A 14,992-nucleotide genomic window follows, 5' to 3' on the forward strand; every position below is an offset into this window, starting at 1 on the left:
CTCTCTCACCTCTCTCTCTACTTCTTCTCTCACCTCTCTCTCACCTCTCTCTCTACCTCTTCTCTCATCTCTCTCTCACCTCTCTCTCTACCTCTTCTCTCACCTCTTCTCTCACCTCTCCCTCTACCTCTTATCTCACCTCTCCCTCTACCTCTTCTCTCACCTCTCTCTCACCTCTCTCTCTACCTCTTCTCTCACCTCTCTCTCACCTCTCTCTCTACCTCTTCTCTCACCTCTCTCTCACCTCTCTCTCTACCTCTTCTCTCACCTCTTCTCTCACCTCTCCCGCTACCTCTTATCTCACCTCTCCCTCTACCTCTCTCTCACCTCTCTCTCACCTCTCTCTCTACCTCTTCTCTCACCTCTTCTCTCACCTCTCCCTCTACCTCTTCTCTCACCTCTCTCTCTACCTCTTCTCTGACCTCTCCCTCTACCTCTTATCTCACCTCTCCCTCTACCTCTTCTCTCACCTCTCTCTAACCTCTCTCTCTACCTCTTCTCTCACCTCTCTCTCACCTCTCTCTCTACCTCTTCTCTCACCTCTCTCTCACCTCTCTCTCTACCTCTTCTCTCACCTCTTCTCTCACCTCTCCCTCTACCTCTTATCTCACCTCTCCCTCTACCTCTCTCTCACCTCTCTCTCTACCTCTTCTCTCACCTCTCTCTCACCTCTCTCTCTACCTCTTCTCTCACCTCTCTCTCACCTCTCTCTCTACCTCTTCTCTCACCTCTTCTCTCACCTCTCCCTCTACCTCTTATCTCACCTCTCCCTCTACCTCTCTCTCACCTCTCTCTCACCTCTCTCTCTACCTCTTCTCTCACCTCTTCTCTCACCTCTCCCTCTACCTCTTCTCTCACCTCTCTCTCTACCTCTTCTCTCACCTCTCCCTCTACCTCTTATCTCACCTCTCCCTCTACCTCTTCTCTCACCTCTCTCTCACCTCTCTCTCTACTTCTTCTCTCACCTCTCTCTCACCTCTCTCTCTACCTCTTCTCTCATCTCTCTCTCACCTCTCTCTCACCTCTCTCTCTACCTCTTCTCTCATCTCTCTCTCACCTCTCTCTCTACCTCTTCTCTCACCTCTTCTCTCACCTCTCCCTCTACCTCTTATCTCACCTCTCCCTCTACCTCTTCTCTCACCTCTCTCTCACCTCTCTCTCTACCTCTTCTCTCACCTCTCTCTCACCTCTCTCTCTACCTCTTCTCTCACCTCTCTCTCACCTCTCTCTCTACCTCTTCTCTCACCTCTTCTCTCACCTCTCCCGCTACCTCTTATCTCACCTCTCCCTCTACCTCTCTCTCACCTCTCTCTCACCTCTCTCTCTACCTCTTCTCTCACCTCTTCTCTCACCTCTCCCTCTACCTCTTCTCTCACCTCTCTCTCTACCTCTTCTCTCACCTCTCCCTCTACCTCTTATCTCACCTCTCCCTCTACCTCTTCTCTCACCTCTCTCTAACCTCTCTCTCTACCTCTTCTCTCACCTCTCTCTCACCTCTCTCTCTACCTCTTCTCTCACCTCTCTCTCACCTCTCTCTCTACCTCTTCTCTCACCTCTTCTCTCACCTCTCCCTCTACCTCTTATCTCACCTCTCCCTCTACCTCTCTCTCACCTCTCTCTCTACCTCTTCTCTCACCTCTCTCTCACCTCTCTCTCTACCTCTTCTCTCACCTCTCTCTCACCTCTCTCTCACCTCTCTCTCTACCTCTTCTCTCACCTCTCCCTCTACCTCTTATCTCACCTCTCCCTCTACCTCTTCTCTCACCTCTCTCTCACCTCTCTCTCTACTTCTTCTCTCACCTCTCTCTCACCTCTCTCTCTACCTCTTCTCTCATCTCTCTCTCACCTCTCTCTCTACCTCTTCTCTCACCTCTTCTCTCACCTCTCCCTCTACCTCTTATCTCACCTCTCCCTCTACCTCTCTCTCACCTCTCTCTCTACCTCTTCTCTCACCTCTCTCTCACCTCTCTCTCTACCTCTTCTCTCACCTCTTCTCTCACCTCTCCCTCTACCTCTTATCTCACCTCTCCCTCTACCTCTTCTCTCACCTCTCCCTCTACCTCTTCTCTCACCTCTCCCTCTACCTCTTCTCTCACCTCTCCCTCTACCTCTTCTCTCACCTCTCCCTCTACCTCTTCTCTCACCTCTCCCTCTACCTCTTCTCTCACCTCTCCCTCTACCTCTTCTCTCACCTCTCCCTCTACCTCTTCTCTCACCTCTCCCTCTACCTCTTCTCTCACCTCTCCCTCTACCTCTTCTCTCACCTCTCCCTCTACCTCTTCTCTCACCTCTCCCTCTACCTCTTCTCTCACCTCTCCCTCTACCTCTTCTCTCACCTCTCTCTCTACCTCTTCTCTCACCTCTCCCTCTACCTCTTCTCTCACCTCTCCCTCTACCTCTTCTCTCACCTCTCCCTCTACCTCTTATCTCACCTCTCCCTCCACCTCTTATCTCACCTCTCCCTCTACCTCTTCTCTCACCTCTCCCTCTACCTCTTCTCTCACCTCTCCCTCTACCTCTTCTCTCACCTCTCCCTCTACATCTCCTACAAACTTACTCCTCTTTCTACATGCCTTTTCTTTCTCTAGGGTCTTTCTCTTGAATGCTACACTGTTTCAGTGATGATTCAAATAGTGTGTGTGTGTGTCTCTTCAGGACTCCCGCCCCTACCCGTTTGTCAACACCCCATTGGACACCTCCGGGCGACTCCAGGAAGTCCTGGGGGGTCGTCTGGGGGTCGTAGGGCGGAGCCTAGGAGAGCTGGTTGGTCTGATGGTGCTGCGATTGGCTCACGACCACATCCTGCCTCTACGCATCACTACCTACTCCCATACTGCACTGCAGTTCAGCGCCCAGCTCAACAAGCACTCTGCCGAGCTACAGGTATAAACACACTAACCCTCCCCCTCCGGGCTCGTGGTCTCCCTCCCCCTCCGGGCTCGTGGTCTCCCTCCCCCTCCGGGCTCGTGGTCTCCCTCCCCCTCCGGGCTCCTCCCCTCCGGGCTCGTGGTCTCCCTCCTCCCTCCAGGCTCGTGGTCTCTCTCCTCCCTCCGGGCTCGTGGTCTCCCTCCTCCCTCCGGGCTCGTGGTCTCTCTCCTCCCTCCGGGCTCGTGATCTCTCTCCTCACTCCGGGCTCGTGGTCTCCCTCCTCCCTCCGGGCTCGTGGTCTCTCTCCTCCCTCCGGGCTCGTGGTCTCCCTCCTCCCTCCGGGCTCGTGGTCTCTCTCCTCCCTCCGGGCTCGTGGTCTCCCTCCTCCCTCCGGGCTCGTGGTCTCCCTCCTCCCTCCGGGCTCGTGGCCTCCCTCCTCCCTCCGGGCTCGTGGTCTCTCTCCTCCCTCCGGGCTCGTGGTCTCCCTCCCCCCTCCGGGCTCGTGGTCTCCCTCCTCCCTTCGGGCTCGTGGTCTCTCTCCTCCCTCCGGGCTCGTGGTCTTCTCCTCCCTCCGTGCTCGTGGTCTCCCTCCTCCCTCTTGGCTCATGGTCTCTCTCCTCCCTCCGGGCTCGTGGTCTCTCTCCTCCCTCCGGGCTCGTGGTCTCTCCAGAATTTAAGGAAAATGTTTAGTGGGGAAATAAAAATATTTAGTCAGCCACCAATTGTGCAAGTTTTCCCACTTAAAAAGATGAGAGAGGCCTGTAATGTTCATCATAGGTACACTTCAACTATGACAGACAAAATGAGAAAAAAAATCCAGAAAATCACTTTTTTTTTTAATGATTTTTAATGAATTTATTTGCAAATTATGGTGAAAAATAAGTATTTGGTCACCTACAAACAAGCAAGATTTCTGGCTCTCACAGACCTGTAACTTCTTCTTTAAGAGGCTCCTCTGTCCTCCACTCATTACCTGTATTAATGGCACCTGTTTGAACTTGTTATCAGTATAAAAGACACCTGTCCACAACCTCAAACAGTCACACTCCAAACTCCACTATGGCCAAGACCAAAGAGCTGTCAAAGGACACCAGAAACAAAATTGTAGACCTGCACCAGGCTGGGACGAAGGAATCAACTGTGGGAGCAATTATTAGGAAATGGAAGACATACAAGACCACTGATAATCTCCCTCGATCTGGGGCTCCACGCAAGATCTCACCCCGTGGAGTCAAAATGATCACAAGAACGGTGAGCAAAAATTCCAGAACCACACGGGGGAACCTAGTGAATGACCTGCAGAGAGCTGGGACCAAAGTAACAAAGCCTACCATCAGTAACACACTACGCCGCCAGGGACTCAAATCCTGCACTGCCAGACGTGTCCCCCTGCTTAAGCCAGTACATGTCCAGGCCCATCTGAAGTTTGCTAGAGAGCATTTGTGTGATACAGAAGAAGATTGGGAGAATGTCATATGGTCAGATGAAACCGAAATATAACTTTTTGGTAAAAACTGAACTCGTCGTGTTTGGAGGACAAAGAATGCTGAGTTGCATCCAAAGAACACCATACCTACTGTGAAGCATGGGGGTGGAAACATCATGCTTTGGGGCTGTTTTTCTGCAAAGGGACCAGGACGACTGATCCGTGTAAAGGAAAGAATGAATGGGGCCATGTATCGTGAGATTTTGAGTGAAAACCTCCTTTCATCAGCAAGGGCAATGAAGATGAAACGTGGCTGGGTCTTTCAGCATGACAATGATCCCAAACACACCGCCCGGGCAATGAAGGAGGGGCTTGGTAAGAAGCATTTCAAGGTCCTGGAGTGGCCTAGCCAGTCTCCAGATCTCAACCTCATAGAAAATCTTTGAAGGGAATGGAAAGTCCATGCTGCCCAGCAACAGCCCCAAAACACCACTGCTCTAGAGGAGATCTGCATGGAGGAATGGGCCAAAATACCAGTAACAGTGTTTGAAAACCTTGTGAAGACTCATTGCCAACAAAGGGTATATAACAAAGTATTGAGATAAACTTTTGTTATTGACCAAATACTTATTTTCCACCATAATTTGCAAATAAATTCATAAAAAATCCTACAATTGTGATTTTGAGGATTTTTTTCTTCTTATTTTGTCTGTCATAGTTGAAGTGTACCTATGATGAAAATTACAGGCCTCTCTCATCTTTTTAAGTGGGAGAACTTGCACAATTGGTGGCTGACTAAATACTTTTTTGCCCCACTGCCCCACTGTATCATTTAAAAGTTTGCATTAAGCTGTCTGTAATATACTAAATGTGACAAAAACGAATGTTGACATCAATAAATGCATTTCAATGAGTCGGAGGCGAAAGACACATTAATTATCGCAGACCAGGCCCACATCGCCAACACTCTATGGAGGAGACGACTCTATTGTGGCTGGCGTGCGGGTTACCAGACGAAACTAGCTCGTAGAGTGGATAAACCTCCTCTACCCACCGTTCTATTGGCGAACGTTCAATCACTGGAGAATTAATTGGAGGAGCTCTGTTCGAGACCCTATCAACGTGATCTGAAGAACTGTAATATGTTTCTCTGAGTCGTGGCTGAGGTCAAATATAAATCTAGATAGTTTTTCTATACATCGACAAGACGAAACGTCTGCGTCTGGGAAGCTCAGGAGATGTGAGAAGCATCACTGTATTCCTGTCCTACGGTGAAGCATGGTGGTGGCAGCATCACTGTATTCCTGTCCTACGGTGAAGCATGGTGGTGGCAGCATCACTGTATTCCTGTTCTACGGTGAAGCATGGTGGTGGAGACATCATTGTAATCCTGTCATACGGTGAAGCTTGGTGGTGGAGAGATCACTGTAATCCTGTCCTATGGTGAAGCATGGTGGTGGAGACATCACTGTAATCCTGTCCTATGGTGAAGCATGGTGGTGGAGACATCACTGTAATCCTGTCCTATGGTGAAGCATGGTGGTGGCAGCATCACTGTATTGCTCTCCTACAGTGAAGCATGGTGGTGGAGGCATCACTGTATTCCTGTCCTACGGTGAAGCATGGTGGAGGCAGCATGACTGTATTCCTGTCCTATGGTGAAGCATGGTGGAGGCAGCATCACTGTTTTCCTGTGCTACGGTGAAGCATGGTGGAGGCAGCATTACTGTATTCCTGTCCTACAGTGAAGCATGGTGGTGGCAGCATCACTGTTTTCCTGTCCTACGGTGAAGCATGGTGGAGGCAGCATTACTGTATTCCTGTCCTACAGTGAAGCATGGTGGTGGCAGCATCACTGTATTCCTGTCTGTGCTAGCGAAACAGCCCTGTAGCTAAGCATCTGTTTCGTCTGACAATTTCCATACTGAGTGCGTCACTGGTACTTCTTGTTTTTGTTTTTAACAGTTATGGTCAGATTTGCCAAATGGATGGTGAAGGAGAGCTTTGTATGCATCTCAGTGTGGGGGGAAAGGTGATCTAGAGTTCCATATGTGTCTCTGTGTGGAGTAAAGGTGGTCTAGAGTTTTATATGTCTCTTTGTGTGAAGTAAAGGTGGTCTAGAGTTTTATATGTCTCTTTGTGTGAAGTAAAGGTGGTCTAGAGTTTTATATGCGTCTCTGTGTGGAGTAAAGGTGGTCTATAGTTTTATATGTCTCTTTGTGTGAAGTAAAGGTGGTCTAGAGTTTTATATGTCTCTTTGTGTGGAGTAAAGGTGGTCTAGAGTTTTATGGGGTAAAGGTGGTCTAGAGTTTTATATGTGTCTCTGTGTGGAGTAAAGGTGGTCTAGAGTTTTATGGGGAAAGGTGATATCGAGTTTTATATGTGTCTCTGTGTGGAGTAAAGGTGGTCTAGAGTTTTATATGTCTCTGTGTGGAGTAAAGGTGGTGTAGAGTTTTATGGAGTAAAGGTGGTGTAGAGTTTTATACAGTTGGGCAAAAAGTATTTAGTCAGCCACCAATTGTGCAAGTTCTCCCACTTAAAAAGATGAGAGGCCTGTAATTTTCATCATAGGTACACTTCAACTATGACAGACAAAATGAGAAAAAAATCCAGAAAATCACATTATAGGATTTTTAATGAATTTATTTGCCTCTGGAATATCTGACATGTACATTACATTCTAAAACAGATCAGTTCTACAAAGTATGGGAACCTTATTTAAATTACCTAGAACCTGATTTATCAGCCATTTGGCTGCAAGGATTTACTCAGAATGGTGGTGCTCTCAGGATTACACTGTACGCTCCATGTGTTGGACGTAATTAATTAATTGAAACTTCGTTTTTGTGTTTAATTTATGTCTGTTTGTTCGTAAAAATGTTTTATATATATATATATATATGTTTTTATTATTTTGTTCTAATATTCGGAGAAAGTTCCAATAAATATACTATAACAAAAATAGAGTATGTACTTGTTGCATGACAAATATACTGAAAGATATTACTGACATGTACAGGCATTGAGAAAAACACAGGGCTCGTTGTCAATGAATAGTGTGGTCAGCTGGCAGTTTCTGATGTGCACTAGTGATGTCCCATTCCATAGGTTAATTAATCTGTCCCTACACTAGTGATGTCCCATTCCATAGGGTTATTAATCTGTCCCTACACTAGTGATGTCCCATTCCATAGGGTTATTAATCTCTAACTACACTAGTGATGTCCCATTCCATAGGGTTATTTATCTGTCCCTACACTAGTTATGTCCCATTCCATAGGGTTATTAATCTGTCCCTACACTAGTGATGTCCCATTCCATAGGGTTATTAATCAGTCCCTACACTAGTGATGTCCCATTCCATAGAGTTATTAATCAGTCCCTACACTAGTGATGTCCCATTCCATAGGGTTATTAATCTGTCCCTACACTAGTGATGTCCCATTCCATAGGGTTATTTATCTGTCCCTACACTAGTGATGTCCCATTCCATAGGGTTATTAATCTGTCCCTACACTAGTGATGTCCCATTCCATAGGGTTATTAATCTGTCCCTACACTAGTGATGTCCCATTCCATAGGGTTATTAATCTCTAACTACACTAGTGATGTCCCATTCCATAGGGTTATTTATCTGTCCCTACACTAGTTATGTCCCATTCCATAGGGTTATTAATCTGTCCCTACACTAGTGATGTCCCATTCCATAGGGTTATTAATCAGTCCCTACACTAGTGATGTCCCATTCCATAGGGTTATTAATCAGTCCCTACACTAGTGATGTCCCATTCCATAGGGTTATTTATCTGTCCCTACACTAGTGATGTCCCATTCCATAGGGTTATTAATCTGTCCCTACACTAGTGATGTCCCATTCCATAGGGTTATTTATCTGTCCCTACACTAGTGATGTCCCATTCCATAGGGTTATTAATCTGTCCCTACACTAGTGATGTCCCATTCCATAGGGTTATTAATCTGTCCCTACACTAGTGATGTCCCATTCCATAGGGTTATTAATCAGTCCCTACACTAGCGATGTCCCATTCCATAGGGTTATTAATCAGTCCCTACACTAGTTATGTCCCATTCCATAGGGTTAGTAATCAGTCCCTACACTAGTGATGTCCCATTCCATAGGGTTATTAATCAGTCCCTACACTAGTGATGTCCCATTCCATAGGGTTATTAATCTGTCCCTACACTAGTGATGTCCCATTCCATAGGGTTATTAATCAGTCCCTACACGAGTGATGTCCCATTCCATAGGGTTATTAATCAGTCCCTACACTAGTGATGTCCCATTCCATAGGGTTATTAATCAGTCCCTACACTAGTGATGTCCCATTCCATAGGGTTATTAATCTGTCCCTACACTAGTGATGTCCCATTCCATAGGGTTATTAATCTCTAACTACACTAGTGATGTCCCATTCCATAGGGTTATTTATCTGTCCCTACACTAGTGATGTCCCATTCCATAGGGTTATTAATCAGTCCCTACACTAGTGATGTCCCATTCCATAGGGTTATTAATCAGTCCCTACACTAGCGATGTCCCATTCCATAGGGTTATTAATCAGTCCCTACACTAGTGATGTCCCATTCCATAGGGTTATTAATCAGTCCCTACACTAGTGATGTCCCATTCCATAGGGTTATTAATCAGTCCCTACACTAGCGATGTCCCATTCCATAGGGTTATTAATCAGTCCCTACACTAGTTATGTCCCATTCCATAGGGTTAGTAATCAGTCCCTACACTAGTGATGTCCCATTCCATAGGGTTATTAATCAGTCCCTACACTAGTGATGTCCCATTCCATAGGGTTATTAATCAGTCCCTACACTAGTGATGTCCCATTCCATAGGGTTATTAATCAGTCCCTACACTAGTGATGTCCCATTCCATAGGGTTATTAATCTGTCCCTACACTAGTGATGTCCCATTCCATAGGGTTATTAATCTGTCCCTACACTAGTGATGTCCCATTCCATAGGGTTATTTATCTCTAACTACACTAGTGATGTCCCATTCCGTAGGGTTATTTATTTCTAACTACACTAGTGATGTCCCATTCCATAGGGTTATTTACTGCACTAGTGATGTCCCATTCCATAGGGTTATTTATTTCTAACTACACTAGTGATGTCCCATTCCGTAGGGTTATTTATTTCTAACTACACTAGTGATGTCCCATTCCATAGGGTTATTTATTTATAACTACACTAGTGATGTCCCATTCCATAGGGTTATTAATCTGTTCCTACACTAGTGATGTCCCATTCCGTAGGGTTATTTATCTGTCCCTACACTAGTGATGTCCCATTCCATAGGGTTATTAATCTGTCCCTACACTAGTGATGTCCCATTCCATAGGGTTATTTATCTGTCCCTACACTAGTTTCTCTGTTTTGGAGGGACACTCCCCCACCGAGGGACAGTCCCCCACCGAGGGACACTCCCCCACCGAGGGACACTCCCCAAGCGGGATGGCTAAGGAGGGCTATTAGTCTAACACTTCTCCCTCTCCCTCCAGGCTCGTGGTCTCTCTCCTCAGTGGGTGTTCAGTGCTAGAGGAGACTACAGCAGAGCAGCTGAGACCCTGCAGGAGGCCATACTGAACTCTGATGTACAGGACGAGACTATGACACGCATCTACAACACACGCATGATGAGGGTAGGTAGGGGATAGCTGTGTCTGTCTCTGTCTGTCTGATTCTCTGTCTCTCTCTGTCTGTCGGATTCTCTGTCTCTCTGGTGGTCTGTGTATACCAGTCAAAAGTTTGGACATACCTACTCATTTAAGGGTTTTTCTTTATTTTATACAATTGAGATGGTTTGGGATGAGTTGTACCGCAGAGTGAAGGAAAAGTAGCCAACAAGTGCTCAGCATATGTGGGGAACTCCTTCAAGACTGTAGGAAAACCATTCCTCATGAAGCTGGTTGAGAGAATGCCAAGAGTGTGCAAAATTGTCATCAAGGCAAAGGGTGGCTACTTTGAAAAATCTCAAATATGTTTAACACTTTTTCAGTTACTACATGATTCCATGTGTGTTATTTCATAGTTTTGATGTCTTCACTATTATTCTACAATGTAGAAAATAGTATAAATAAAGAAAAACCCTGGAATGAGAAGGTGTCCAAACCTTTGACTGGTCCTGTATATATGTGATGTGTGTGTGTGAGGGTTTATATATATATATATATAGATCGATAATGGTTATGTGTATCTGTGTATATATATATATATATATATGTGTGTGTATATATATATTTATGTATATGTATATATATATATATTGTGTGTGTTTGTATATATGTAGTGTGTGTGTGTTCATATACACTACCGTTCAAACGTTTGGGGTCACTTAGAAATGTCCTTGTTTTTGAAAGAAAAGCATTTTTTTGTCCATTAAAATAACATCAAATTCATCAGAAATACAGTGTAGACATTGTTAATGTTGGAAATGACTGTTGTACCTGGAAACAGCTGATTTATAATGGAATATCTACATAGGCGTACAGTGTTCCAATGGCACGTTGTGTTAGCTAATCCAAGTTTATAATTTTAGAAGGCTAATTGATCATTAGAAAACCCTTTTGCAATTATGTTAGCAGAGCTGAAAACTGTTGTCCTGATTAAAGAAGCAATAAAACTGGCCTTCTTTAGACTAGTTGAGTATCTGGAGCATCACCATTTATGAGTTCGATTACAGGCTCAAAATGGCCAGAAACAAAGACCTTTCTTCTGAAACTCGTCAGTCTATTCTTGTTCTGAGAAATGAAGGCTATTCCATGAGAGAAATTGCCAAGAAACTGAAGATCTCGTACATCGCTGTGTACTACTCCCTTCACAGAACAGCGCAAACTGTCTCTAACCAGAATAGAAAGAGGAGTGGGAGGCCCCAGTGCACAGTTGAGCAAGAGGACAAGTACATTTGAGTGTCTAGATTGAAAAAGAAACAGACGCCTCACAAGTCCTCAACTGGCAGCTTCATTAAATAGTACCCGCAAAACACCAGTCTCAACGTCAACAGTGAAGAGACAACTCCGGGATGCTGGCCTTCTAGGCAGAGTTGCAAAGAAAAAGCCACATCTCAGACTGGACAATAAAAATAAAAGATTAAGATGGGCAAAAGAACACAGACACTGGACAGAGGAACTCTGCCTAGAAGGCCAGCATCCCAGTCTCCTCTTCACTGTTGACGTTGAGACTGTTTTTTTGCGGGAGTAGTACGAGATCTTCAGTTTCTTGGCAATTTCTCACATGGAATAGCCTTCATATCTCAGAACAAGAATAGACTGACAGGTTTCAGAAGAAAGTTAATTGTTTCTGGCCATTTTGAGCCTGTAATTGAACCCACAAATGCTGATGCTCCAGATACTCAACTAGTCTAAAGAAGGCCAGTTTTATTGCTTCTTTAATCAGGACAGCAGTTTTCAGCTGTGCTAACATAATTGCAGAAGGGTTCTCAAATGATAAATTAGCCTTTTAAAATGATAAACTTGGATTAGCGAACCCAACGTGCCATTGAAACACAGGAGTGATGGTTGCTGATAATGGGCCTATGTACGCCTATGTAGATATTCCATTAAAAATCAGCCGTTTCCAGCTACAATAGTCATTTACAACATTAACAATGTCTACACTGTATTTCTGATCAATTTGATTTTATTTTAATGGTAAAAAAAAAAAGCTTTTCTTTCAACAACAAGGACATTTCTAAGTGACCCCAAACTTTTGAACGGTAGTGTGTATCTCAATGACTTCCTTAGATAATGTGTGTTTTTATATAATATATATATATAATGTGTGTATATATACAGGATGTAATGTGTGTAATGTGTCTCTACAGGTAGAGTATTACTTCCTGTCCCAGTACGTGTCTGTGGTTGAGACTCCGTTCCGTCACGTTTTGCACGGTCGGGGGGAACACACTCTGAGTGCTCTCACCGAACACCTTTCTCTACTGACCTCCGACCCCAGGCGCTTCAACGAGGCCCTTTTCCGACGGCAACTAGCCCTGTTCACCTGGACACTGCAGGGAGCCGCCAACGCTCTGAGTGGAGACATTTGGAACATAGACAATGTCTTCTAACATAAACACATGTAGAGATGCATACACACACACACACACACACACACACACACACACACACAGACACACACACACACACACACACACTATACACACACACACACTATACACAAACACACTATACACACTCTATCTCACCTCTCTGTCCTGTCAGTATTTCTGGTGTAGGCAGACAGACACCTCTCTGTCCTGTCAGTATTTCTGGTGTAGGCAGACAGACACCTCTCTGTCCTGTCAGTATTTCTGGTGTAGGCAGACAGACACCTCTCTGTCCTGACAGTATTTCTGGTGTAGGCAGACAGACACCTCTCTGCCCTGACAGTATTTCTGGTGTAGGCAGACAGACACCTCTCTGTCCTGTCAGTATTTCTGGTGTAGGCAGACAGACACCTCTCTGTCCTGACAGTATTTCTGGTGTAGGCAGCTATAGTCCAGTCTACTGCATAGGGCTCTAGTCCAGTCTACTGCATAGGGCTCTATTCCAGTCTACTGCATAGGGCTCTATTCCAGTCTACTGCATAGGGCTCTAGTCCAGTCTACTGCATAGGGCTCTATTCCAGTCTACTGCATAGGGCTCTAGTCCAGTCTACTGCATAGGGCTCTAGTCCAGTCTACTGCATAGGGCTCTAGTCCAGTCTACTGCATAGGGCTCTATTCCAGTCTACTGCATAGGGCTCTAGTCCAGTCTACTGCATAGGGCTCTAGTCTAGTCTACTGCATAGGGCTCTAGTCCAGTCTACTGCATAGGGCTCTAGTCCAGTCTACTGCATAGGGCTCTAGTCCAGTCTACTACATAGGGCTCTAATCTAGTCTACTGCATAGGGCTCTAGTCCAGTCTACTGCATAGGGCTCTAGTCTAGTCTACTGCATAGGGCTCTATTCCAGTCTACTGCATAGGGCTCTAGTCCAGTCTACTGCATAGGGCTCTAGTCCAGTCTACTGCATAGGGCTCTAGTCTAGTCTACTGCATAGGGCTCTATTCCAGTCTACTGCATAGGGCTCTAGTCCAGTCTACTGCATAGGGCTCTAGTCCAGTCTACTGCATAGGGCTCTATTCCAGTCTACTGCATAGGGCTCTAGTCCAGTCTACTGCTTAGGGCTCTAGTCCAGTCTACTGCATAGGGCTCTATTCCAGTCTACTGCATAGGGCTCTAGTCTAGTATACTATAGGGCTCTAGACCAGTCTAGTGTACTATATAGGGCTCTAGACTAGTATACTATAGGGCTCTAGACCAGTCTAGTGTACTATATAGGGCTCTAGTCCAGTGTAGGGTACTATATAGTGTACAGGGTGTTATTTGGGATTGCTCTTGAGCGTTAATCTGTGTGATTCTTTAGTATTTCCTCTCCATGATGACCTGGTTGCTCCTCCATGGCTGATCCCCAAATGGCTCCCTATTGCCTTTATAGTGCACTATATGACACCCTGGTAATGAGTGTAGTGCGCTCTATAGGGAATAGGGTACCGTTGGGACTCACCCTATAGGATCCTGTTACTTCTATAGACACTGACCTAGGATCAGTTTTGTACTCTCTCTGCCTGGTGGTCAGGCTTAGAGTGGTGCAGGGTGATCTGGTCCTAGATCAGCCCTTAGGGATAGTAACGACCTCCAGGTTTCTGATGTAACAGTGATTATCGGGGGCAGTGACTCCCATAATTATGACAGTTATACAGTACTGTCCTCCAATCAAACAGCAGTATCTGCTATCAATCAACCCTCATGTCACAAACGCGGGAGTGGGGCTTAAATGGTGAAGGTGAGAGGTCAAGCCAGGTGACCTGATTTGTTCAATGGAGCCTGGGTATTATTTTGCTGACGCCTCCCTTTCTCTGAGAATAACCTTAGAACCCTGACCTCCTTGTTTGTGACATCACAGGTCAGCCAGTGTTGTTGAGGAGTGTAGTGTTTTGCTACTTTGTCCCAATAAAGTATTTTCCTCTTGTTTCATAACCATCCTGTGTCTGGCCTCTCCTCCTCTCTTCCTCTCCTCCTCTCCTCCTCTCCTCCTCTCCTCCTCTCCTCCTCTCCTTCACTAACTTCCTACACAGTCATAAAAATACATCATAAAACCACTGGGGCAGATTTAAAACATTTTATTGAAGAACAATAACAATTCGTTCAATGTGACACAACTGTAAAACAACATCTGCCAACAGTCAAACATCACTGTCAGGCTGTTTACTGAAACAGTCAAACATCACTGTCAGGCTGTTTACTGAAACAGTCAAACATCAATGTCAGGCTGTTTACTGAAACAGTCAAACATCAATGTCAGGCTGTTTACTGAAACAGTCAAACATAAATGTCAGGCTGTTTACTGTTTACAGTCAGAACTATTAAAAACATCAACCACGGGTGCTCTGTCCTTCCTGAGAGACTACAGATAAAGTCACTGGATAGATTAGTCATGTCTGTCTGGCGATGTGGTCTGATGTCTCTGGGCTCCATTAGTCATCCTGGGATCAGTGTTGTTGGACTGAGGGGTCGTCTCGTCTCCCCTGGCAGGGCTGGATCTGCGAGTTCAGAACCAAGCAATCAATATCCTACGACATGGATTCTACGATATGTTGTTTTCTACAGAATATTCAATGT

At 45.5% G+C, this 14,992-nt stretch overlaps 1 protein-coding gene across 3 annotated transcripts in view; it reads left to right on the plus strand.

The window, feature by feature from the left end:
• tfr2 (transferrin receptor 2) overlaps positions 1-14,353 on the plus strand; it is a 172,591-nt gene extending 158,238 nt beyond the window's left edge. For all 3 annotated transcript variants that reach the window (XM_036958415.1, XM_036958416.1, XM_036958417.1), the window contains 3 exons: positions 2,656-2,883; positions 9,835-9,975; positions 12,156-14,353. In XM_036958415.1, the coding sequence (XP_036814310.1) occupies positions 2,656-2,883; positions 9,835-9,975; positions 12,156-12,398 (612 nt within the window). In that variant the 3' untranslated portion in view covers positions 12,399-14,353. The remainder of the gene's footprint in view (positions 1-2,655; positions 2,884-9,834; positions 9,976-12,155) is intronic.
• The last annotated feature ends 639 nt before the right edge of the window (positions 14,354-14,992 follow it).

Source organism: Oncorhynchus mykiss, chromosome 21 (assembly GCF_013265735.2).
Source record: "Oncorhynchus mykiss isolate Arlee chromosome 21, USDA_OmykA_1.1, whole genome shotgun sequence".
Taxonomy (NCBI): domain Eukaryota; kingdom Metazoa; phylum Chordata; class Actinopteri; order Salmoniformes; family Salmonidae; genus Oncorhynchus; species Oncorhynchus mykiss.